The following is a 27,376-nucleotide window of genomic DNA, read 5'->3' on the forward strand; positions in this document are numbered from 1 at the left end:
CGTTCCTGCCCAGTCACTGTGGTTCAGTTTCTTTCAGAGCTGGTGCCCCAGTCACAGCCTGCTTACACCTATGGCTACCAGTCTCTTTATGGAGATTTCATTTACCTCCTCTCTGATGGACAGTTGTCGTAACTTCTTTTCTTGAGGTTGTGAGTCCTCCTTCACAATAAGCAAATTGAAGTGACAGTACCAAATTAAATTTAATTCATCACAATACAGGGTGATGGGCTGAATCATACAGCTTCAGTTTTTTTTTTTAATTTTGGTTATTATTATTTAGTCCTAAATGAAAAAATGTGTCAAAAACTTAAAAGAGATGTTCATATTATTGACATCTCAAGTATTTTTATTGTCTTGACTTCTATTACTATGACGATTTAAATGGATTTTGAAAACAGAATTTTGGGTCTCCCTTTAAAATCGGGATACTCTCTTTATCTTATTGCTTGGAACATCTCCTATTTATAGCAATTCCAAACATTGAAGAACATAACTAAAGTATCTTCCACTCATTAAAATACTCTAATTTTTATTTTTACTACCTATGAGCTTCAAACTGATTTAAAAATAAGGACAGCTGGTGTCTGGAGCCCTTCCACCCTGGCTTGATCTTGGAAGCTAAGCAGGGTAGGGACTGGCTAGAACTTGGATGGGAGACTGCCTGGGAAAACCGGGTGCTCAAAAACAAGGACTATTCTGTGCTCTTAAAAGAAGATTTAGGCTATCTAATTGTGAAAAAATGTCAGTATATTAATAGTAATTGTAGTCTTTTTATACTAGAGACAGGAAATTTAATAACTGAATATGCGTACATTACTAAAATTATCTATTTATATCCATATCATGACTTTGATCTTTAATGTTTAATTTGTAAAAGCAGTATTCACATGCAGAATGATTTGCTGGTTTCAAACCTGTTAACCTTTGCCTACAATTAACAACCTAATTTGAAGAAGAGGAAAACAGGCTAATGAATTTTAACTTAAATCAGGAGTTCCCATGTTCACTCATTCCTACTATTTAAGGCTTTGGTTTTCTTAATAGCTAGGAATATTTTATCTTCAAGAAAACTTTCTAAGAATTTTATGGTTCATGTATGAAATCACACAAGAGTTTCTTTAAATAGAATTTCCTGGTCTTATAAGTAAATAAAAATAATAATAATGGTTGTACCGTTTTTTTAAGAAGTAGTAGTCATCTATTTCTGAGGTTTCTAAAAAGTAGTAATGATATATTTTTCTATAACCAAAAGCTGTACAAGTAGAAAAAGAATAATTTAAATTCATTCATAGCTCAAAATTTCCCAGACTCCATTTAAATCACTAGCACTCAATTCTGGGTTCATTGCATGGCAAATTAATTTATTTCTAAAATCATATTTTTGTACTCATTTGTTTTAGCAGCTTAGTTGCATGCTCCAAAGATAATTTTTTGAATTCAGATGAATCACATTCATTTCTCCTTCATTTACTCAGCGCTGCTGCTGAAGCTGATGGTATTGATCCATTAATAAACGTCCTGTCTAGTAAACGAGATGGAGCCATTGCCAACGCTGCTACAGTATTAACGAACATGGCCATGCAGGAGCCCCTGCGCCTGAACATACAGAATCACGACATCATGCATGCCATCATCAGCCCACTGCGTTCTGCAAACACAGTCGTGCAGAGCAAAGCTGCTCTCGCTGTCACCGCAACTGCGTGTGATGTTGAGGCCCGGACTGAGGTGAGAATTTTAATAACATGCGTTCTCTCATTTTTCTGGTTAGTACCTACTGGTGGATTCATCTGAAACATTTTTAAGTGATTGAACCTACCTGTCATTTAAGTCCTTCAAAACCGGTAAAACAGTGGAAAACGAATTGGCATTGTCTTGTCTTGTTTGTTTTATTAGCAAAGAAGGTGAGCATGCCCTATAAACCCAGCAATTCTGTTTCTAAGTATATACCTAAGAGAATCTGTTGCCTCTGTGTACCAGGAAGCATTGTTTATAATATTTAAACAAATAATACCTAAAACAAACAAATTGTCCGATTGTTAAGAAAATGGATAATGCATTGTGCTGTGGCCATCAAATAGAATCTCATGTCAGTGAAAATGAATGAGCTACAGCCCCACATGTCAACAGAGATGAGTTCACAAGCGTTATGCCAAGCAAAAACAAGTTGTAGAAAAATACGTACTTACGATTCCATTTATGTAACGTTCAAAAGCATGCAAAGCTAAGCACTATGCTGTTTTGGCATGCATACATATAAGTTAAAACTATAAAGATAATTGAGGGAATGCTGAATCCGAAATTCAAGAAAGCGGTTGCTTCTGTAGGGAGAAAGGGGGGCATGTAATTGGGTGGAACATCTAGGGGTTCGGTGTCATTGAAATGGTCATCTCTTAAGCTGGATAGTAGACAAACAGGTGTGCTTTTTACTAGGACTCTTTAAATTATACATGTGGGTTATTATATGTACTCTTGTGTTTCTCTTATATTTCTTATTTTTAAAACATACAATTGCATTTATCTGAAAATCTATTATATAAAAATGTCCTTGATAATTTATGGTGATCCTATTAAATCTTCAGAAAAACTTTATTTAGGCCAGGTGCGGTGGCTCACACTTGTTATCCCTGCACTTTGGGAGGCAGAGGCAGGTGGATTGCTTGAGGCCAGGAGTTCGAGGCCAAACTGGGCAACATAGGGAGCTCTGCATCTCTACAAAAAGACTCTGCCTCCTAAAAGAATAAAAATACAACTGGACTTAAATCAACAAACATCTTTTTATTTTTCTCGATTTTCTCACATTTTCATGTCACCATGGCACTCATTTGAACAGCCTGGGACTTTGTTCTTCTCTGTCCCATAAAAATAACAAAACCAACGTTTATTTGGCACCTACTATGTGCCAGTGCTAAGCACTTTACACGCATTTAAGCCTCATTTGAGATAGGTATGTTTGTAATCCCCATATTACAGATGAGGAAAATGAGGCTTAAAGAAATATGCTCAAAGCAGAGTTGGTAAGTGGTGAGTCAGGGATATGAGAACACATCTGGGTCCAGAGCCCAAACTTCACACTATCCTGTCTGCTCAAACAACTGCCTAATCTTTTTCTTCTGTCTCCTTGATCTCTATCTATTCTATCTCCCTTGTTTGTTCCCACTGACTCACTTCATTTGTGCTCACCTACTCAGGCAGTAGTAGGCACCAGATACGTATTTACCAACCACTGCGTGCCAGGTGCTCTCCTGGGTATCAAGAACACAGTGACAAACAAGGGTCCTGTTTATGCCTCCACGCAGCCTGCAGGGGTGCCCACCTAGTTCCTGGAATATGCAGGAGACCCTTTACTTTTTTCCCTCCCCTCCTATTCCCCTTACTGGCTCCAGGCTGATCTTTCCAACCCGTGGCCCTGGTCACATCATCGCACATCCTCAATGGGAACGTTAAGCTGCTCAGCGCCATCTGCAGGGGCCTCAGTGACCTGAACCTGCCTACCTAAAGGTGTAAGCTCCAACTCTGTCCAGGTGGAACTCTACACTCCAGAAATGCCACACTGCTTGTAATTATTTCAGAATGCTCTGCTCTCACAGCTATACCTGCTTGATTTCTCTGCTTTCTCCCTTTTCCCCCACCTGATAAATTCCTATTTCTCCTTCAAAATCCAGCTCTACCCTCCTGTCCCCCAGGAGGCCTTTACTTCAGTTTTCAAACTAGGGTACATCTTTCTCTATGCTCCCATTGCACCCCTTGTCTTCCTTTTATGAATTTTAGGGTTCTGTGTAAAAGACTACAAGATCCTTGAGACTTTAGGGAAGGGAACTGAGATTTTATTCCCTGTGTCCATGTCATTAATATATACCTGGCACATAATATATGCTGAATGAACAGTTGTTAAACGAATGAGTGAACAAATAAATGGAGGCATTAATGAATAAATTAAGTCTTTGCCTAAAGGACATGTGGCGTTAGATTACTATCTCATATTATACCTTATGCTTGCTAAGCATAAGGATGCTTCAAGTGAACTTTCTAAGCTGTCCAAGTAATGTGTGATAACATGTAAGCCCCACCAGGGCCCCTGTGTTTGTGATGAGAGTGACTGAAAGTGGAACAGATTCCACGGGGATCCTGCCTTAGGATACTACACATTCAAGCTGGTAAAATAAGAACATTCTTTTTATCCTCCAGGCGCGTAGATAATGCAGCATTACATTTCAGACATGAGACAAGAACTCTGCCCAGTCTTTTTTTTTTCTGATTGGAATAATTTTATACATGAGTGATGTCTTTTAATAATGTAATTAATGAAGTTCTATCCAATTCTTTTCTTTTTCTTCTCCTCTTCAGTCCTTTGAGAACTGAAGAGAAGACACTGTGTATAGATAGCAAAGATGGGTCTTTCTCTGGAGAGTTGCTTGAGTGTTGCTTTGGCTGCAGTGCTGACTTGGTGGCCGTGCACAGTGATGTGGGGGGTCCTTGCTGGCATCGGTTCATCCAGCCTCAACCTTAGGGACTGTGTTAACTTCCTATTCCCACTGTAACAAATGACCACCACTTAGTGGCTTAAAGCCATGCAAATCGAATATCATATGGTTGGGGAGGTCAGAAGTCTGAAGCTGTGTCTTATGTCCTTGCCCTTTCAGCTTCCAGGGGCTTCCCACATTGCTTGGCTTGTGTCCCTCCTTGGATCTTCGAAGTGCATCACTGCAACCTCTGCTTCCATCATGTGTCTTTTTTCTGCTTCCAGCACCTTCTGTCCCCCTCTTATAAAGATCCTTGTGATTACACTGAACCCTCCTGGCTAATCCAGGATAACCTCCCCATCTCAAGACCCTTAATCATCTCTGCAGAGTCCCTTCCAGGGATAAGGATGTCTTTGGGGGCCCCTTATTCTGTCTATCACAGAGCCGAATGAACAATCAGTGTTCAGGAGCAGAGTGAATAAGCATCGGGCATCCCACGGGTGGGCAGTGAGAAGACAGACTTCTGCTGCAGTCCCCATCCCACGCAAAATCAGGATGACCTCCCTGGGATACTTTCCTGGGGCCCGAAAACCGGGCTCCTGCGTGTAATGGTTTGCAATAGATTTTTCACCCCTGAATTTAATAAACCTAAAGATAGACGCATTCTAAAGCATTTTTACATAGTTAAAACCTTTTAGCAATCAAATAATGAGATTTTTTTAAAAGCACAAATAGTTACATTCTATACTCTTAATGTGTAACATTTTGGTTTCTGCTTTTAGTTAAGAAATTCTGGTGGATTGGAGCCCCTGGTAGAGCTGCTACGCTCCAAGAATGATGAAGTGAGGAAGCACGCCAGTTGGGCAGTGATGGTCTGTGCTGGTGACGAGCTGACGGCCAATGAATTATGCAGGCTCGGGTGAGTGGATGCCATCTCAAGTTTCTGGCTCAGACAAAGAGCAGAAGATGGAGAGGCACGCTCTTCAGGCCCAAGGAATTTCAAGCCAAGTCTCCGCTGCTCTCTCAGTCCCCAGAAGCTCTGCATGTCCCCAGGGTGGGCCTTGGCTTGAAAGGAACCGCCTGCAGGCAAAGGGGTCCCCATTCACCGCTCCTTCACTGCCCTTGAAAAAATCACCTTCAATATTTTCTTCTAACCCCTTTGTCTTGATAAATGCTTCTCTTTTACTTTCTTCTGCTACTGCCAAACAAATCCTATTTGTCTCCCAACTTTCAAGGCTAAAATTAAATGGGCGAGCTGTGTCTATCACCTCTATTTCTTTCCCACCCATCTAAAACTTTCACCAGAATTCCACATTTCACCACCCTCACCAATCAGTTCTGTTGACCAAAAGCAGATGAGTTTGTTGCCTTTAACACATCAGCGAATACGGTTTTAAGTTTCATTTCTTTTCTTTCTTTCTTTCTATTCTTTTTTTTTTCTTTCTTTTTTTTTTTTTTTGGCAGAGTCACACTATGTTGCCCAGGCTAAAGTGCAGTGGCGCAATCTCAGCTCACCGCAACCTCTGCCTCCTGGGTTTGCAATTCTCCTGTCTCAGCCTTCCAAGTAGCTGGGATTACTTTTTTGTATTTTTAATAGAAACAAGGTTTTGCCATGTTGGCCAGGCTGGTCTCGAACTCCTGACCTCAAGTGATCTGCCCGCCTCAGCCTCCCAAAGTGCTAGAATTACAGGCATAAGCCATCACATCTAGCCCTAGGTTTTAAGTTTCTATAGACAGGTTTCATTTATTAATTTCTAAACATTTGGCTTTTTTGCATATATTGGCTAGTTAGATGAAAAAGTTGAGGTCCAATACTAACTTTGCTTCTAGATGAACAAAGAACTTTTTCCCCCAAAAGCATCCTTTTCCCCTGTTTGAACATGAGTTACTACTTGGCATATGTATCCTTAAGAAGGGAAGATTTGTCTTCATAATTCTGTCAGTATTACTTTATCTAAGAGGGTGGGGGAGGCTTTAAGCTCCATCTCCATTCTTCCTTCAGGATCTGAAGTCGGTATATAAATGGAGACTCAGTATTGGATGGCTTGTATAAAGCAAATAATGCTTTTTGCTTTTATTGACAGGGCTTTAGATATCCTTGAAGAAGTTAACCTATCAGGAACTCGGAAAAATAAATTCAGTGAGGCAGCTTATAATAAGTTGCTCAACAACAATCTTTCCCTGAAATACAGCCAGACTGGCTATTTGTCACCAAGTAACATAATTAACGATGGATTCTATGATTGTGGTCGGGTAAGTGACAGCATTTATTTGTAGTTTAGTATGTACAATAATAATTTTTCTTTAATCCTGATGCCATTACATTGCCATTTCATAATCACCTAATGTAATTTATATTTTTACAGGCAGAAACTTGAAAATCAGCACTTCATTCTTAACTTTAGTTATAAGATTTTGCATTTTTTGTTCAGTTTCAACTAGAATCTGCTTACTTGTAATTAAATCAGCTTGCTAGAGGCAGTCTCGAGTTTCAGATAAGATACAAAAGAAGAGCTGGGTGGGCCTGGTGATGCATACTTGTAGTCCTAGCTATTCAGGAGGCTGAAGCAGGAGCATTGCTTGAGACCAAGAGCCCAGGAGTTGGAGGCTACAGTGCACTATGGTTGTGCCTGTGAATAGACATTGCACTCCACCCTAGGCAGCATAGCAAGACCCTGTCAAAAAAAAAAAGGTGAAGGAGCAGGTGACACGGCTCATGCCTGTAATCCCAGAACTTTGGGAGTCTGAGGTAGAAGAATCACTTGAGGCAGGAGTTCAGGATCGGCCTGGGGAATGTAGTGAGACCCTGTCTCTATAAAAAACTTTAAAAAATTATCTGGGTATGGTGGCATGCATCTGTAGTCTGATCTACTCAGGAGGCTGAGTTAGGAGGATGGCTTGAGCCCAGAGTTTGAGGATGTAGTGAGCTATGATCACACCATTGCCCTCTAACCTGTCTTTAAAAAAAAAGGAAGCATTTAAAATTTGGGGTCTTTATTATTTGTATTACATGAATGTTGAGAGAAGTGAGAAGCTAGAAAGTAAAATATTAAGGACACTTTTTACATGACTGATTTAGTCAGTATTTTCTACTTCTTCTGGAAACCAAAAGCAATGAAGAGAATGGGGAAAATGTTAAAAACCCACAAATCCCATTTTAAGCAAAACTAGGAAGCAGATATGATCTGCAGACTTCAAACAATTTTAAGGGTTGCCAAAAGCTCCCAAGATCAGGCAGAAGCTGTGCAGGAAGAAAAAGGAAAAGGAAAAAAAAAAAAAACACACAGACAGGAACAAGAGGGCTAAAGATGGCAGAGCTCAGAGAGCAAACACCACTAACACTGTATCCTTCCTGAGGTCATGGGAAAACTCAGAAGTGCAAAAGCTGTAAGTGTGGTTTGCTAGGCAGGTGCGAGAACTCAGGACATGGGGAGTGAGGCTGACAGCAGAAGCCTTCTTGGACCAATTTGGTTCCAAGAAGCAGAGGAGACAGAGCCATAAGTCACATCACTGAGCCCCAGTTGCAGGAAGCACTCCATCGTGGTAGTGGAGAACTAGAGAAAATTTGAATAATTCAAAACAGCTTGCCTAAAACTTGACTCTTATTCTCGCTTCTGCCTCCCCCACCTCCTGCCACCACTGCCATACCCCATAACACACACAAACCACTGAGAAATTGCTCCCAGGAAGCCCATCTCTTCCAATTATGATAATTTAAAGAGAATGTCGCAGCATCAGGACAAAGCTGCTTTAAGAAAACCAAGAGGGGGCCGGGCGTGGTGGCTCACGCCTGTAATCCCACCACTTTGGGAGGCCGAGGCGGGCAGATCACGAGGTCAGGAGATCGAGACCATCCTGGCTAACACGGTGGAACCCCATCTCTACTAAATATACAAAAAATTAGCCGGGTGTGGTAGCGGGCGCCTGTAGTCCTGGCTACTCGGGAGGCTGAGGCAGGAGAATGGCGTGAACCCGGGAGGTGGAGCTTGTAGTGAGCCGAGATCACGCCACTGCGCTCCAGCCTGGGCGACAGAGCTAGACTCGTCTCAAAAAACAAAAAGAAAAAAAAGAAAACCAAACCAAGGGGGAAAAACAAACAAGAAAACTGAGGGGAAAAGCCGAGAAACGATCGCAGAACACTTACCAGGAAAACCTTGCCATAGATCAGATAAAATCGTGACAAAATGTGTTTGGTCATGAATTTTTAAAACATTTAACGAGACAATTTCTTTTTTAAAGGGGGATGCTCTGATTCATTCAGTAAATATTGTTATAAGTTTCGGATATTGGAGGCTGTGAATATGTCAGTGAACAAAGGAGACCAAGGTCTCCACTCCCATGGTACCAGTGCTGGAGGACAGAGAATAAACACCAAACATGATACTGAAATAAATGAAATAAATATCCCAGGGTAAAAATGAGAGGCACTGGCTTGGTGTGGTGGCTCATGCCTGTAATCCCAGCACTTTGGGAGGCCGAGGCGGGTGGATCACCTGAGGTTAGGAGTTGGAGACCACCTGACCAACATGGCGAAACCCTGTCTCTATTAAAAATACAAAAATTAGCTGGGCCTGATAGCACACACCTGTAATCCCAACTACTTGAGAGGCTGAGGCAGGAGAATCACTTGAACCTGGGAGGCAGAGGTTGTAGTGAGCTGAGATGGCACCATTGCACTCCAGCCTGGGCGACAGAGCTAGACTCCATCTCAAAAAAGGGGGAAAAAAAAAGAAATGAGAGGGGCCATGGAGGGAGAAGAGAGCAGGGCAGAGGCGGGGTGAGGGGCTCTGAAATGCTGGGGAGCCCTGAGGTGGGCGGCTGCAATTTTAGAAGTTGTGGTCAGGTGGGTCTCACTGAGAGGGTGATCATTTCCAAGCCAAAACTTGCAGCAGGCGAGGGCCTTAGTCCCGGGCAAATCTGGGGCTGGGGGAAGTCCTGGGCAAATCTGGGGTTGTTTTCTAGGCAGAATCAACCAGTGCAAGAGCCATGAGGTGAATATATGTTTGGCATGTGCTAGGCACAGCAGGAAGGCTAGTGCAGCTAGAGCTGGGCTAGCAAAGTGGGAGGAGAGCCAACCCGAGACCAGAGAGCTAATGAAGGCCAGATTAAAGGCCTTTACTCTGAATGGAACAGGAACCGTGGCAGGGTCCCGGGCAGAAGAATGACAGGATTGGTCTTATTTTAAAAGGCTCACTTTTGCCTTCTTCCCAAAGGACCATGAAACGTATCTTGGATGAGAAAGGGATTCAACTATAACTTAATTGGAAAAAGATCTCAAAAGTGATCCAGTCTAGCCCTCTTCCTCCAGGCTGGTGAAACTGCCCACACAGGGCTTTGTCTAGCCTACTTTTAGATACAGTCACAACACTTTTAGTCATCTGTTCCAGTATTCAGTTACTTTTGCAGGCAGTCAGCTCTCCCTTAGGTATATAGATGGATTTGCCGATCCAAATACTTCCAGGGGCCAAGATGATAATGATGGGATGAAACAGCCGAGTGTAAAGCAATCGAGATGATAAGGAACTGGATCTGTCCTGCCCAAAGGCAAGAACATCCACAAGCTTCAGGTTCCTATTTCTAATTTTGTATATGTATATTGTACATGTGCGTGTTTGTGTGTGTGAAATGAGACACCACAAACAGCTGAGAATATATTCTATCTGTATTCATTTTCGAAAATAAGACCCATGCAGATACTACTTTTTGGTCGTTGAATTATCTTACAGATAAATCCCGGCACCAAACTGTTGCCTTTGAAGGAGCTCTGCTTACAAGAACCAAGTGACCTACGGGCTGTACTCTTAATCAACAGTAAATCTTACGTGTGAGTCTCTGCAGGGAGAGGGGATGAAGGGAAGCACATACTGCTTGTTGTTATCGTTTCTCCACCAACAGGTGAATATGCAAAGATTCCCAGACTCTTTTCTCCTGTATCTAGCACCTCCATGAAAAGAAATACTGGCTCATAAACTCATAGCCTGACATGGAATAACCATGAAATAGCCACCACTGCAAATCAATGCACTCTCTGCTCTCTTTCTTTGACTCTATACTGCCAGTCAATTTCAAGCGTATTCTGAAGTCAAGGCCTCTTACCATGGAGTCATCGAAGAAAGTGTAAAAAGCAGCAAACCGAGATGAATCATGTTTACAATTCTCCAGGACTATGTGCTGGAGTACAGTTACCACCCAACATTTTTCTTTGAAATAAGAAGTAAATGATAGAGCTAAAAATTGAAGCTTCCACCTTCTTTAAAATGACTATGGCCGGGCACAGTGGCTGACGCCTGTAATCCCAGCACTTTGGGAGCCAAGGCGGGCAGATCACGAGGTCAGGAGATCGAGGCCAACATGGTGAAACCCTGTCTCTACTAAAAAATACAAAAATTAGTTGGGTGTGGTGGTGCACGCCTGTAATCCCAGCTACTCAGGAGGCTGAGGCAGGAGAATCGCTTGAACCTGGGAGGCGGAGGTTGCAGTGAGCTGAGATTGCACTGCCACTGCACTCTAGCCTGGCAGCAGAGCGAGACTCCTTCTCAAAAAAAAAAAAAAGAGAGAGAGAGAGAGATCGTGTATATCTATATATCCATATAGTAGTTATGCGATACATTTTATACAAATAATTTCTGTTCTAGCTTATGAAAGGCTTTATAATAGTCTTTTTGCAGTGGCTCACACCTATAATCCCAACCCCTTGTGAGGTTGATGCAGGCAGATCCTTTGAGCTCAGGAGTTTGAGAGCAGCTTGGGCAACACGGCGAAACCCCATCTATACAAAAAATACAAAAATTAGCCAGGTATGGTAGCACATGCCTGTAGTCCCAGCTACTTGGGGGACTGAGGTGGGAGGATCACTTGAGCCCCGGAAGTCAAGGCTGCAGTAAGCCATCATCGCACCACTGCACTCCAGCCTGGGTGTAGGGTGAGATCCTATCTCAAAAAACAAACAAAGAAAAAATGACTTCTCCTTTATACTTTAAAAATAGTATGTCACTGTTAAAAGTCAGCTTCAGTTATGACTTTGGGAAAAAATTCTGTTTCGTGGAATAAAACAATAATCTATTGACAAGTAGATTATTTTAATCTATATATAATTTTAAATGTGTAAAATTTTAGTTCTCCACCTTCATCTATGGAAGATAAATCAGATGTTGGTTATGGACGAAGTATTTCTTCTTCATCTTCCTTAAGAAGATCGAGTAAAGAAAAGACCAAGTAAGAAAATGATGTTTTATCTGTATGCAAATAACTTCCCCTTTAATTTGAGTGTGAAAAAATGTTTTAGATTTTAGATTTGGGCAACTTGACTTTTATTCTTCTTATGGTAATACAATTGCACAATTGCCTTTTACATTGCTATGGGAAAGATCTCTGGAATAGGAGCCAGGACATCTGGTTTTGCCTTCTCTTTCGCCCTGTGGACCTGCAGTGATTTGGGCCACATGACTTAGTGTCTGTGTGGGTTTCGTTTCCTTAGCTGTGGATGAAATAACGCCGGGTCCCTGGCTTCATCATTGGGAAAGGAATCAAATTATGTAATGAAGTAAAAATTGTATAGTGAAGTAAAAATACCTTGTAAGCTCTAAATGCAAATGTATTGTTATTTTCCATATGATTGAAATTGGTTGTGGTTTTTTTTCAAATGACAAGAAAAAATAGTTATCATTTTAGTGCTGGATTTGGATCTCCCATAGAAGACAAATCGGAGCCAGCTTCTGGACGAAATACTGTTCTCAGCAAAAGCGCCACCAAGGAAAAAGGATGGAGGTAAGCAAGTGTCCTGAGTTCCTCATTACCCAGCCAGGCTGGTGGAAGGGAGGGGTGGCTCTTCAGTAGGAAGTTTTCTTCTGACATCAGTGTGTTGAACCAGGCAAGACTCATGAGATGAAATTAAAAAGGGACTTGATTTTTGTCTCTTACCATCTCTTTAAAACTTAGCCGGAGAGAATTTTCTTCTGGCTCTGGCCAAAAACTCGGGTCACTTGGATCACTTGTAGGAACAACAAGGTCCTACAGTCACTTTAATGAAAACATGGCAACAGGGACAGCAGTCTCTAGTCAGTCTTTTGAAAGCCCAACCCTGGGTAACCAACTTGGTGTGAGGGTTTCTGCCTCCCGCTGCTGACTTTTGCAGGTGGGGAACCCCACACCCAGGTGTGTGGTCCCACGCTGTCTCCTCCCGCCCCACTTTTGCTTCCACAGCCTTCCTCACCTCCCTCACTGTCTCTGACTCTCCATGGGAGAAGGAACGAGGAGGAGGAGAGGCAAATAGGGCAACGCTCTTACGTGGTTGGGACAATTATAATGTCCTTTTGAGGTCTGTGTTTTTTGCTTTTTTTTTCTGAGGCGGAGTCTCGCTCTGTCGCCCAGGCTGGAGTGCAGCGGCACCATCTCCCATCTTGGCTCACTGCAACCTCTGCCTCCCTGGTTCAAGCAATTCTCCTGCCTTAGCCTCCTGAGTAGCTACGATCACAGGTGTGCGCCACTAGGCTCGGCTCATTTTTGTATTTTTACTAGAGACGGGGTTTCACCTTGTTGGCCAGGCTGGTCTCGAGCTCCTGACCTCATGATCTGCCTGCCTTGGCCTCCCAAAGTGCTGGGATTACAGGCATGAGCCACCCTGCTCAGCCCTACATGTTTACATATATTTAAAACATAAGTCTCCTGTGAGAACTTTCCTGGATTCTTTGAAAAAGTGTATTAAGTTATGGTAGACTTAAGCCTGTAAGGGCCATGGTGGCATTGGAGGCTGTGGGGAATGGATACCAGACCCCTGCTTTCCAAGGAGGCTGGGCCCCAAGTCTCCCAAGGCATAGGCAGTGGTTTGCCCTCCTCCTCAGACTGCTTTATTTTCTGCTCTGGCTTTCTTCTCTGTTGTTAGAGTCTCTGTTGCTCAATATTCTCATCACTGCTTCTCATCTGTTCCTGTGGTTCCAGTCCCATAGCTTCTGCTTGTTCTCTCCTCCCCTTCCCTGTCCTTCCCTTCCCTCCCTCCCCTTCTCTTCCCTTCTCTCCAGCTTCCCTCTCCTTCGCTTCCCTCCACTTCTTTGTCCTTCCCTTCCCTCCTCTCTCCCTTCCCTTCCCTGTTCTTCTCTTCCCTTCCCTTCCCTCCCCTCTCTTTCCCTTCCCTTCCCTTCTCTCTCCCCTTCCTTCCCATTCCCTGACCTACCCTCTTCTCTCTCCTTCCCTTTCCTCTCCTCTCCTTCCTTTCCCTCCCTGCTCCTTCCTTTCCCTCCCTGCTCCTTCCTTTCCCTCCCTGCTCCTTCCTTTCCCTCCCTGCTCCTTCCTTTCCCTCCCTGCTCCTTCCTTTCCCTCCCCTTTCCTTCCCTTTCCCTCCCCTTTCTTTCCCTTCCTTCCCCTCTCTTTCCCTTCCCTCTCTTCTCCTTCCCTTTCCCTCCCACCCCTTCCCTTCCCTCCCCTCTCCTTCTCTTACCTCCCCCCTCCTTCCTTTCCCTCCCCTCTCCTTCCCTTCCCTTCTCTCCTGTCTCCCTTCCCTTCCCTGTTCTTCTCTTCCCTTCCCTTCCCTCCCCTCCCCTCTTTCCCTTCCCTTCCCTTCTCTCTCCCTTCCTTCCCATTCCCTGACCTACCCTCTTCTCTCTCCTTCCCTTTCCTCTCCTCTCCTCTCCTTCCTTTCCCTCCCCACTCCTTCCTTTCCCTCCCCTTTCTATCCCTTTTCCTCCCCACTCCTTCCCTTCCCTTCCCTCTCTTTCTCTTCCCTCTCCTCTCCTCTCCTTTCCCTCCCTGCTCCTTCCCTTCCCTCTCCTCTCCTTCCCTTTCCCTCCCACTCCTTCCCTTCCCTCCCCTCTCCTTCCCTTCCCTCCCCCTTCCTTCCTTTCCCTCCCCTCTCCTACCATTCCTTTCCCTTCCTTCTCCTACCCTTCCTTTCCCTACCCTTCCCTGTTCTTCCCTTCCCTCTTCTCTCCTTCCCTTTTCTCCTCTCTCCTTCCCTTCCTTCCTCTCTCCTCTTTCCTTTCCTTTCCATTCCTTGTCCTTCTCTTTTATTTGGTTTGCTCTGTCCTACCCTTTGGCCTCTCTGAGCTTCTCCCCACTGGACTAAAAGCTCCTCAAGAACAAGGAAATGTTCTTATTTGAATAATTTGTTTTCATCTCCTGTATTTAGCTCAGTGCCTGGCTGGCACTCATAGGCATTCACATTTATTCAAAAGAACAGAAATCCAAACTTTGGCAGGAAAACGTTATTTCTGACAAGTTCCATACTTATAAATGATGCATCTGGAGCAGATAGGTTACCTTCTCTTTGTCTCATTTCATCATCCGTAAAACTGAAATAAAAATAGAACCGTTTTCATAGTGCTGTTGTAAGCCTCAAGTAAGTCACTACGTGTGAAATGCTTAGCACAGTGCCTGGCACGTGGTAAACAGTCAACCAATGTTAGCTCCTGTTGCTATTATTATTGTTGTACTAAACAGTTGCAAGGAGCCAAAACCCACTCCAACCATACAAGGATATAAAGGAATTCAGTGCAGGGATGCAGAGCGTCCTCAGTGGGACAGGTGACAACTGCAGGGCCCGCCCACCTCTCTTCCCTTCTCTCTTTCTCCCTCCACCTGCATGGTAACTTACTTGCACTTGCTTCCTTGCTTGCTTTTTTTTAGGGCCTCTCCTCTAACTGTAGCTTGCATGTGACCTTGGTTTGCTAAGGGACCAAATGTGGCCCCAATTCCAAAACAGGCTTCCAGTTCAAAAGCCTGGCAGCAATCAAGTACAATCTCTGTCTCTTCGTGCATTTTCAGGAGACGCAATCTTATTTTCACAGGCCATCCAGAACATTGGCTGCCTCTGAGACAAGTGTTCCCCTTTAGTCCACCCAGCTATGTCCCTGGGAAAGACTCAGCCTTCTGCTCCCTTGCTAGGGACAGGCCACTTGACTGATGAGCAGCCACAGGACCCTATTGTACATATAGTCCCTCAATCAAAGTGCACCTTTCAATCTGGTCCTCACCCGGACGAGTGAACACATCAGCTTTCATCTTTGGTTCTTCTGCTCTTCTTGGCTTTTTAAAATTGTCTTATTTTTCTTACAGCTCAATCTGGTTCTTAATCCTAAATTTTTTGGGCACTCCTTCTGGGTGGGAACTCATTTTGTGTACTTGTGAATATCAAGCTGCTGATCTTCACACAGCTATAGTTTGCTTTATTGTGATATTTGACACTGATATTTTCCATAAAACTGTGAAACACTCACATCTTGATCTCATTAGATCCATGTCACTTTGTTCTATAGATAAATCCCTTCTTTTCTGGCCCTTGGTGCTATCTTCTCATCCTTTGCAATACCATAAATATCAATGTTCTCCAGGAGTGGTACTCCTATTCCTACTCTCCATAGTTTTAGCTCCCACTCCAAAGCTGAGACCCTTCTCTTGAGTCCAGACCTGTGTGTCCAGTTGCCTGGTGAAGTCCTCTGCCCTGTCACTCTGAAGGCACCTTAAGTTCAATATGTTCCAACCTGAACTCATTGTTCACCGCAGCTCCCAAGCTCCCTCCCCGTCTCTTCCCTGTGCTTGTTCATGTTAACCATATTCCCATACAATCACCCATGCCTAGGAATCATCTTGAAGTCCTTCTCATTTATCCCCAATATGGAATGACCAAGACAGTCCTATCCACTCTATGTCTTAACTCTCCTACATCTATTTCTTCCCTTCATTTTCACTTTTACTTCCCTAGTTCGGGCCTTTATGTTACATGCCAATCACATCAACCTCCTTATTGTACTGTAAATCCTCCCACTTTCGCATAGCCCTCCATAAACCCGTCCTCCATGCATGCGCCCCCAGAGGTGCTAGCCCCCACCTTTTTTTTTTTTTTTTTTTTTTGAGACAGAGTCTCACTGTGTCACCAGGCTGGAGTGCAATGGTGTGATCCTGGCTCATTGCAACTTCCGCCTCCCAGGTTCACACAGTTCTCGGACCTCAGCCTCCCGAGTAGCTGGGATTACAGGTGCATGCCATCATGCCCAGCTAATTTTTTTTTTTAATTTTTATTAGAGATGGGGTTTTGCCATGTTGGCCAGGCTGGTCTCAAACTCCTGGCCTCACGTGATCCACCCGCCTCGGCCTCCCAAAATGCTGGGATGACAGGCGTGAACCACCATGGCTGGCCACTACACACCTTTTTAAATGAAAGTCAGATCATATGACTCTGCCTAAAACGAAGTTCCCTCTCATCTTATAGCTGAAGCCCAAACTCCAAGCATGGCCCACCCTGGAATAGCCTTGCTTGTTTTGTGGCAAGTTCCTATTACTCATTCTTTATTTTCTTTACAGCTTTGTTTTTGTGAAGCCTTCTCTGATCACACCAGGGTAAACATTTACTTTGTGCCCATTTTTTTGTGAATTTGGGTTTTTAATTGTTTAGCTATAGTTTTTTTCTCACTTTATCGGGGCTTAATTGACAAATGAATTATTACGTACATTTAAATATGATGTTTTGATATCTGTGTACATTGTGAAATGTTTACCATGATTAAGTTAATTAACGCTTCTGTCACCTCAGAGTTCCCTTTCATTTTTTGTAGTTTCGTGGTGAGAACACTGAAGATCTACTCTCTTAGCAAATTTCATGTGTACAATACAGTATTATTAAATATAATATAATGTCTCCATGCTGTATCTTAGATCTCCAGAACACAGCCATTAGTCATCCCATGAAACTGAAACTCCTTTGTGAATGGATTCTATCTCATCCATAGCCTGCACTGATTTGTGTTGATTTATTTGTCTTTCTTACTGAATAATAAGCTGTTTGAGATCTGGGACCACGCTTTTTTTTTTATCTTTATATCCATAGAGCCTAGAATAGTATCAGGCTCATCAGGGGCAGTAAAAAATTATTTATTGATTAAACATTAAAAATTAATTATTGAATGCTGTTTGTTGAAAGGAACAGGCATTTGACTCCTTTACAGTATGTCCAGGGAGAACAAATATAAACAAATGAGAATAATTGTTCCTTCTTTGTACTGTCTTCATTCTCCCTCTTCCTCTGCACATTCTGGCAGCTCACTCCCCACTTCAAGATAAACCCTGAAGCACTCCTAGGATTTAAGAGGATTGTTGGCGTGAGGGAGAACACAGAGACTTTGGATTCAGACACAACTGGGCCTTGGTCTTCTGAACTGTAAATGAAAATGATGATCCCTGCCTCAAAGAGCTGCCGTAAGAGGAGAGATGGTGTCAGGAAAGTGCCTGACCATCACCTAGCACACTTAGGGGCTCAATGTGTGTCCCTTCTCTCTTCCCTTCTTAGCCTTTGGTCCATTGAGGGGTAGATTAGCCATAGCCCTGTTGTCCTGTTGCCTATCTTTTGGTCAACCCTTCTTGTCTTATGACTATTAAAACTTTGGACTCCTGGAAATAGAATAAAATATTTTAACTGCATTTATCTGATAAGCCATTGGGAATATTTTATGTTAAAAAGAGTGAGACAATAGCAAAGACATGGGATCAACCTAAATGCCCATCAATGATCAAATGGATAAATAAAATGTACATATACACCACGGAATATTATGCAGCCACAAAAAAGCGTGAGATCATGTTCTTTGCAGAGATATGGGTGGAGCTGGAAGCCATTATCCTTAGCAAACTGATATAGGAACAGAAAACCAAATACTGTATGTTCTCACTTATAAGTGGGAGCTAAATGATAAGAGCACATGGACCCATAGAGGGGAACAACAACACACACTGGGGCCTACTGGAGGGTGGAGGGTGGAGGAGGGAGAGGATTAGGAAAAATAATGAATGGGTACTAGGCTCAATACCTGAGTGCTGAGATAATCTGTACAAAAAAAAAAAAAAAAAAAACCCATGACACAAATTTGCCTATGTAACAAACCTGCACATATACCCCTGAACTTAAAATAAAAGTTAAAAAAAAATTAAAAGAAGGTCATAAAGGAAAAAAAAAATTAAAAAAGTGAGAGATACTGACAAAGAATAATGAGACATCGAGAACCATGGAGTGCTACATTTTTGAAAGGGAGACGAGAGAAGAGATGGGAAAGAAGTAAGATCAATTACATGTGAAGTGTTCTAATATGGAGAAGAGAAAGGGGAAGTATGGATTTCTTTTTCCTGATGAATATCATTACCATGCAGCATGTAAATTTAAATCTCTGTCTCCTGGGTGACCAGGCACCATATTACTTTTGGTTTCGAAGGCTTTAGTTATACTCCCCTTCATGGCAAAACACTCATAGGAGATGTGATTAATTCGTTCCCTGGTTATCCACGCTCCTCCTTCCTTAGTCTTCACTAAAACCAACATATCTAACATTTCTTCTAAAGCTTTTCCTTATAGAGGACATTTGAATGTAAACATTTAAAAATAGCATTCACTAGACCTGTTTGTGAAATGTATGATAAGTTCTGTCTACGCTGTTCTTTTGTATTCAGACCAGTTTTCATGAACGTTCACTTGACTGAACATGAGTTTATTACACACATTTAAAAGTTAGTTGTTTTTCTGTCTCATTTTTCATATCCTCTTTCCATGCTGCTCATGTCTAGAGCCTTTTAGATATTTACAGCAAATGCTTTATTTAATATTTCTGTCACTCAGACAATCTTGATCTACAGGATAATGATTTCCTAAAACATTTTTGTTTTTAAAATAATTTCCCACTACCCTCTTTTTACCCATAACTTAACTGTTGTTGCTTCTTCCCCCAAATCTTGACTACTAAAGTCTTTCAGAAACAGATATTGTCTCTTAGTCACATGTAAACACCTTCACACCTTCTTTTCTGCAATTCATTCATTCAACAAATACTTATTGAGCACCTTCTATGTGCCTGGAATTGTTCCAGTGCTGGAGATACAGCAGTAAACAAAAACCTTTGCCTTCATAGAACTTACATCCTAGTGAGAAGACAGACAAGAAAGAAATATACACACTCACACACACTCACACAATCAGACACTACCCAGAACAAATCCTCTCTCTACTTTGAACAACGCCTTGTTCCCATCCTTTTGGACTAAATTGGGTGGAATAGGACACCCAATTTGAAAACATTTCTTTCAACATTGAACTCCTGGAGACTTTCACATCTTTATCCCTCATGTGGAATTTATTGAATGCTGCCTGGTATTGTGATTATTTTCCACATAACAAAATCTTCTTGCTTAAATTGAAACCCCAAGAGGGCTAGGTTCATGACCTGTATTTCTCCCACCAGCCTTGTCCTAAAATTATGTATTTAAATAGTCGATGGTATCAAAAAGGAGCAAGGGATTAAACTTTAAAAATGTCGAAAATGTCAATAAGCGATTTAGAGCCAAGCAAATATTCTATATGTTTACCTGCTCTCCTTTTCACCCACCTATGAATGTAGAAAAATAACCTTAGAGCTTTGGATCCCACAGTAAATCTCTGTTTCCTGAGGTAGTTTTGCTAAAGTTTCTGCAGGAGAGGTAAAAGTTCTGCTGTCTTTAACCAAAAACTGATGCTCTGAGAATTAATTTTACCGGAGTTAATTTTATAATTTCCAAGTGTTTATTTCCATATGCATGAAATGAAATGTATTTAAGTACTGAAGCCCTTATTAATATAACCTGGCAGGCTTCATGGGAAAGAAGTCCAAAAGAAATGCTTCTATTTATAGCAATAAGAAACTACAGTTCAGGAGTTCCAGGAAATTCTCTCTTTTTAATCATTCATAAGATTGCATTTCCTGGAGGTGTATCAGATATTTTCTCCTTCATGCCAAATGACTCCTTGTTCTTACATCAGGCAGCACGCTCTGTGAGATACCCTCCTGCCTCTGTTTTGTAGGTAACTCTCAATACTCACTCTATTCAGTGACTAAGTATTGGACCGACTGTTGGAACTGAGCTTTCCAATCTTACAACGCCACCTTGCAATTTTACAAAACAGGTGAACCTATCTGTGCTTCCTGCACTTCTAATTGACCTTCCTAGTATTGGTTTCTAATTTATTAAAATCTTAACTATGTATGTGATGATGTCCAATTTATTATTATTATTTTTTTACAAATAAGAGAAAGGGATTAAGATGATCTCTCTGGGAAATACTAACTTTTGCTTAGAGATTTTATTAGAATGCATGCTGGGTGCGTTCATGATACAGGATTAACCTCTCTCCTTTACTTAGCTGCAGCAAATATAATATTTAATTAGAAAGTATAAAACTCTTAGTACTTGTTAAAACTAATATAGAGCTTTGTAATTCTCAAATAGCAGTTGACGGGATTATTTTTCTATTCTTTTCTTCAAAATAAAAAGAAAATTCATCTGGACCTCAGTCAATTCTTCCCTTCCACCTTGTGCTTCAAGTAATACTTAAAGATAAATAATTCCCAAACCCCCTAATTTACTGCTAGTGTAACAGATGCTCAATACGCGTGAGTATATAACAAGTGATTGACCGGGCATGGTGGCTCACGCCTGTAATCTCAACACTTTGGGAGGCCGAGATGGGCGGATCACTTGAGGTCAGGAGTTTGAGACGAGCCTGACCAACATGCTAAAACCCTGTCTCTACTAAAAATACAAAAATTAGCTGGGTATGGTGGCGAATGCTGGTAATCCCAGCTACCTGGGAGGCTGAAGCAGGAGAATCAGCTTGAGGCTGGGAGACAGAGGTTGCAGTGAGCCAAGATCGCACTACTGCATTCCAGCCTGGGCAACAGAGCGAGACTTTGTCTCAAAAAACAAAACAAAACAAAACGAAACAGGTAATTCACCTGCCTGGTCTGGCCTAGCCCCATTTTCTTGATTTCTCGACCCTCTGACACATTTGTTGTTTTAAGTTCCTTGTTCTCAAGAAGGTAACAAAATAAAAGCTGCAATCAAAGCTACTGTTTAATCTTAATATTGTCAGATCCTATTATAATGAACAAGGTGTGTAAGAAAATCTGCCCTCAGAAAGCAGGCTAATGTCACAGAGAGCAGTGTGGTAGATATTTAGATAAGGCAACAATTCTTTTTAATAATAAACAGAAGCATTTATTTGCATATCACTGGTTAATTGACAAAATTCCGCTGGAAAAATGGAAATGAACTAGCAGCAGTGTTGACTGCAAGTCAGGTATTAGAAACAGCATTGTGCTCCTTGGAACTCCACCTACTCAAAGTCCCACCCAGGCCTGTTCTGGAGACTTCTCTCATCATGCAAAACAGCTAAAGTCCTTGGGCAGGGAAGCAGGTCTGTGGTCACGGCTGGGGTTGTAGGACAGCCTCCCAGGCCACACTGGAGTCACCAAACTGTCTGGAGTCCTGGAAACTTAGGTTCTCATTTCGTTCATTTTTAGACCCTCTGCCCAAAGTCATGTTTGGCCATAGATGGTGCCTCTTGATCTGTCTCTGCGTAACTGTGGGTCAGCTGAGAGCCTGTGTGCTTCAAAACCAAAAAGGCACCTATAATGGTATCATTTATTAGACTTCCACCTTGGTAATTTTTTTTTTTTTTTTTGAGATGGAGTCTCGCACTGTCACCCAGGCTGGAGTGCTGTGGCTCCATCTCTGCTCACTGCAAGCTCTGCCTCCCAGGTTCAAGCCATTCTCCTGCCTCAGCCTCCCGAGTAGCTGGGACTACAGGTGCCCGCCACCACACCCGGCTAATTTTTTGTATTTTTAGTAGAGACAGGGTTTCACCATGTTAGCCAGGATGGTCTCGATCTTCTGACCTCGTGATCCGCCCGCCTTGGCCTCCCAAAGTGCTAGGATTACAGGCATGAGCCACCGCGCCCGGCCGCACCTTGGTAATTTTTAAGGAAAAACAGCTAAAGCCAAAAACTAGAAAAGGATAGGCTGCGTCCTGGCACAGCTGTGAAGTGAAGAGTCTGTGACTCCCCTGACCCCTGCATCTTCCCTTTTAGATTTCCGTGAGTTCCTTGCAAAGCTGCTCTAGTGAGTGGCCGTGGACATCCTCCCCACTGCCTCCCAGAGGGCTGTCCAGCCTCACTGCTGGTTCTCCCAATGTGGGCTCTCAGCTAGCAGTGGAAAGTAGAGAAAGGAAGCCTTGCCGAGGCACAAATGACAGATAACCCGTTATTTACCAGCTCAGAAGTATTTTAGCAAAACAATGATTGCCTCCTTTGCTATGTTCCAGTTTGTGTCAAGCTGTTTAGGGGTGTTTGGTGCAGAGTAAAAAGTGGGGTGCAGGTCATCACCCTGCATCCCCTAGGGTGAGATGCAGAAAGTGAATAAAGACAGACATTCCATCTATGGTGTTAGAATATAATTTGTGTAAAAGTAAAATCATAACTCTCATGTAAATATAAAGTGAATACACAGCAAGATTTATTTTAAAATTGATTTCTGTATACAATTCTATGAATTTTAAAAAAAGTGGAGATTTGTATAACCATCATCACAATCAGGATACAAAACAGTTCCATCACCCCAGATAATCCTAACCCCTGGTATTTTCTATTTGTTCTCTGTTACTGTTGTTTTTCTGTTTTGCTTTGTTTTGTTTTTTTTAGAGACAGGGTCTCACTTTGTAGTCCAGGCTGGAGTGCAGTGGTGTGATCTTGGCTCACTGCAACCTCCACTCACTGCAACTTCAACCTCCTGGGCTCAAGTGATCCTCCCACCTCAGCCTCCTGAGTAGCTGGGACTACAGGTATGCACCACCATGCTCAGCTAATTTTTGTAAGGTTTCGCCATGTTGCCCAGGCTGGTCTGGAGCTCCTGAGCTCAAGCAATTCACCTGCCTCTGCCTCCCAAAGTGCTGGGATGACATGCACGAGCCATCACCATGCAGCCACACCTGTTAGTCTTTTTGAGAATGCCACATGAATAGGATCATACAGTGTGTAACCTTTGAGACTCGCCTTTCCACTCAGTGTAATGCCTTTGAGATTCTTCTGAATTGTTTTGTGTATCAGCAGTTTATTTTGGAGTATTATTTCACTGTGTGGATATACCACAGTATATGTCCACTCACCTGTTAAAGGACATTTGAGTTGTTTCCAGTTTTTGTTGATTATGAATAGAGCTGTTATAAACATTCATGTGTGTGTGTGAATGTAAGTTTTTGTTTTGTTTTTTTGAGGTGGAGTCTCGCTCTGTTGCCCAGGCTGGAGTGCAGTAGCATGATCTTGGCTCACTGCAACCTCCGCCTCCCAGGTTCAGGCAATTCTCCTGCTTTAGCCTCCCAAGTAGCTGGGATTATAGGCATGTGCCACCACACCCAGCTAATTTTGTATTTTTAGTAGAGATGGATGATGGTCTCTACTAAATGATGGCCAGGCTGGTCTCAAACTCCTGACCTCAAGTGATCCACTCGCCTTAGACTCCCAAAGTGCTGGGATTACAGGTGTGAGCCACCATACACAGCCAGTTTTAATTTCTCTAGGGTAAATACCTGGGAGGGGGATTTCTGGGTCATATGGTAACTGTATGTTTAACTTTATAAGATACTAGCAAACTTTTCCAGAATAGCAATAGCATTTTGCTTTCTCACCGGCAATGTATGAGAGCTCCAGGTCCTCCACCTCCTTGCTGGCACTTGGGATTGTTAGTATTTATTTATCCATTCTAATATGTAAATAGTGGTATCTCATCATGATCTTAATTTGCATTTCCCTAATAGCTAATGCTGTTAACATTTTTTCCTGTGCTTATTTGCCATCTTTATATCCTCTTTGGTGAAGTATCTGTTCAAGTATTTTGTCCATTTTTTAAATTGGGCTTTTGTTTTTGCTTTTTCTCAACTTTAATTTTACGTTCAGAAGGTACAGGTGCAGGTTTGCTACGTGGGTAAATTGTGTGTTGCTGAAATTTAGTGTATGAATGATCCTGTCACCCAGGTAGTGAGCCCAATACCAACAGGTAGGTTTTCAACCCTTCCCCACCTCTCAACCTCCCCGACCTAGTAGCCCCCAAGTGCCCTAGTGTCTGTTATTCTCATCTTTATGTCCATGTGTATGCAATGTTTAGCTCCCACTTATAACTGAGAACGTGTGGTATTTGGTTTTCTGTTCCTGCATTAATTCACTTAGGATAATGACCTCCAGCTTCATCCATGCTGCTGGAAAGGACATGATTTTATTCTTTTTCATGGCTGCATCATATTCTATGGTGTATATATATGACATTTTAAAAAATCAAGTCCACTGTTGATGGACATCTAGGTAGATGCCATGTATTTGCTATTGTGAATAGTGCCATAATGAACATAGGAGTAATGTGTCTTTTTGGTACAATGATTTATTTTCCTTTGGGTGTACACCCAGTAATGGGATGGCTGGGTCGAATGGTAGTTCTGTTTTAAGTTCTTTGAAATCTCCAAACTTGTTTCCACAGTGGCTGAACTAATTTACAATCCCACCAACAGGGAGTGAACGTTCCCTTTTCTCCACAACCTTGCCAACATCTGTTATTTTTTTAGTTTTTAGTTTTTTAGTAATAGCTATTCTAACTGGTGTGAGACGGTATTCTCATTATGGTTTTGATTTGCATTTCTGTAATAATTAGTGATGTTGCAGATTTTTTCATATATTTGTTGGCCGCATGTATGTCTTCTTTTAAGAAGTGTCTGTTCATGTCCTTTGCCCATTTTTAATGGGGTCATTCATTTTTTGCTTGTTGAATTGTTTAAGTTCTGTATATATTCTGCATATTTGTAGACCTTTGTTGGATGCATAGTTTGTGAATACTTTTCCCCATTCTATAGGTTGCCTGTTTACCCTGTTGATAGTTTCTTTTGCTGTGCAGAAGCTGTTTGTTTTTTTACTGTTCAGTCTTGAGCATTCTTTGTCTTACATATAAGTCTTCTGTTGACCACGTGGCTTGCAAATATTTTCTCCCACTCTGTTCCTTGTCTTTTTATTCCCTTAGCAGTATCTTTCTCAGAGCAAAAGTTTTTAATTTTGATGAAGTCAAATTTGTCAAAATTTTCTTTTATAGATTGTGCTTTTGGTGTCATGTCTAAAGACTCCCTGCTTCTTGGTGAATGCCTTGAAAAAATACGTATATTTTCATTTATATCTATAGAGTGTTTACGTACATATATAGGCTAACCCTAGATCAAGAAGATTTCCTCCTTTGTTTTCTTCAAAATATTCATTGCTTTTAGGTTTTCTATTTAGGGCTAGCATTAATTTTGAGTTAATTTTTACATACAATGTGAGGCTTATGTTGAAATTTACTTTGCATATGAATGTCTAATTGTTCCAGGAACATTTGATGAAAAGCAACATTTTTCTCTCTTGAATTATCTTTGTACCTTTGTCAAAAATCACTTGATGACTTCCTGCAGATCAAGTTGGCACAGACTAGTTTTTCTTTGCTCCTCCCTGCTAAATAGAACTATTAACCCTGGAAATAATGCAAGAGGCAAACAAAGGAGAACTCCAAAGGAGGCAAGAAGAAGGTGAACTGGCTGGAGACCCTATGACTGGGGGGAAAACACAGCAGCAGGGCATCTTATGTTCCCTCATCTAACAGAAGGCCCCCCAAGTCTAGCAACAGAAAGTAACTAGTAGTCATTTGACAACACTAGGCAAACTCAGTGCCAATGACAAGGGGGTTGATTGGAGCCCCACTAACACTAGGAGTCTAGGGTAAGCAAATGCCTCTTCTGACAGCCAGAGACCACTTCCCTTTTCCCCCCTCTACCCCTAGACCTGCCAAGAGATATCAAGGCAGCTAGGCAGGAGTAGCAAGAGGGACCTAGACACAGCAAGTGTACCTGAGGAGCTGAGATTTGCTTCTCCCACCCAGAGATACTGGAGTGGCCAGAAGGGACCTGCTCAGCCCAGGATGTGGCCAGCCTGGGAATCTGCTTTGTCCCAATAAGCCTGAGACTCCCTCTCCCACTGAGAAACACTGGGCAGGTGGGTGGAACCTGCAAGAAGGACCTAAGCACAATAAGTACCGTGGCACAGGGCACTCCTTTGTCCCCATGGCATTGAGGCTACCTTCTCTCACCAAGAGACATGGAGTGGGGGATGATAGTAGGGAGACATCTTGCCACAAGGGTCCTATCCATCTTACACAGACTGGGGGAAACCAGCCACAACAAGCCCCTGCCTAGGGAAGCCTCTGGGTCCTTGCAGCCCTGAAATACCTATCCTTCACAGAGAGTCCCAGAACGGGGAAACCCCTCGTATTCCTTCAGATAACACCAGGAGGGACCAGTGGGAGTCCCAGCAGCCTAGTTAAACCAAGCAGAAAAACACATACACTCACTGGAAGTCTCTGAAAATTAACATGTCATTGGAATCACTGCCTACAAAAGTAGTCCAGGACCTCTATGCAGAACTCCAGGGAGACTGCTTGCTAAAATAAATAAATAGACCCAGAGTTTCCCAATATAATAGACAACATATCCAGATTATGACCAACAAAATACCTATCATATCAGGAACCAAGAAAATCACAATACCAATGAGAAATGGCAATCAGTTAATGCCAACATGAAGATAAATCAGTTGTTGGAATTATCTGACCTGGATTTTAAAGCAGTCATCATGAATGTGCTTCAACAATCCATTACAAATTTTCTTGAAATAACTGAAAAAATAGAAAATTTCAACAACAAAAATAGCAGTTATAAAAAAGGAACCAAATAGAAATTATAGAACTGAAAAATATAATAACATAAATAAAAAGTCTCACTGGAAGGACACAATAATAAAATGGAGTTGATAGATGATAGAATCTGTGAACTTGAGGACAGAGCAGTAGAATTCACTCAACCTATATAACCAAGAGAAAAATTAACTGGAAAAAAAAAATGAACAAAGCCTCAAGGACTTATGGGACAATAATAAAAGATCCAACATTCATATCATTGCAGTTCCAGAAGGAGAGGAGAGAGGGTAGGACTGAAAGAGTATTCAAACAGGTAATGATTGAAAACTCCCCACATTTGGTGAAAGATATAAACCTTTTGATTAAAGAAGAGGAGAAGA

The 27,376-nt window shown here is 42.1% G+C and overlaps 1 protein-coding gene across 16 annotated transcripts in view; it reads left to right on the forward strand.

The window, feature by feature from the left end:
* Positions 1-27,376, forward strand: part of ARMC3 (armadillo repeat containing 3) — a 110,650-nt gene that overhangs the window by 68,419 nt on the left and 14,855 nt on the right. For 5 of the 16 annotated variants that reach the window (XR_008491928.1, XM_054435533.2, XM_054435534.2 and 2 more), the window contains 6 exons: positions 1,476-1,725; positions 5,243-5,379; positions 6,545-6,713; positions 10,187-10,284; positions 11,577-11,675; positions 12,111-12,227. Coding sequence is in view for 13 of the 16 variants with exons in the window: in XM_054435533.2 (XP_054291508.1) it covers positions 1,476-1,725; positions 5,243-5,379; positions 6,545-6,713; positions 10,187-10,284; positions 11,577-11,675; positions 12,111-12,227 (870 nt within the window). In the remaining 3 variants the exon portion in view is untranslated. Of the gene's footprint in view, positions 1-1,475; positions 1,726-5,242; positions 5,380-6,544; positions 6,714-10,186; positions 10,285-11,576; positions 11,676-12,110; positions 12,228-17,002; positions 17,436-17,485; positions 18,274-27,376 lie in introns of those variants that run through there. The other 11 variants (XR_008491929.1, XR_008491930.1, XM_054435535.2 and 8 more) reach the window with 6 other exon arrangements.

The sequence above is a fragment of the Pongo pygmaeus genome, chromosome 8 (assembly GCF_028885625.2).
Source record: "Pongo pygmaeus isolate AG05252 chromosome 8, NHGRI_mPonPyg2-v2.0_pri, whole genome shotgun sequence".
Taxonomy (NCBI): Eukaryota; Metazoa; Chordata; class Mammalia; order Primates; family Hominidae; genus Pongo; species Pongo pygmaeus.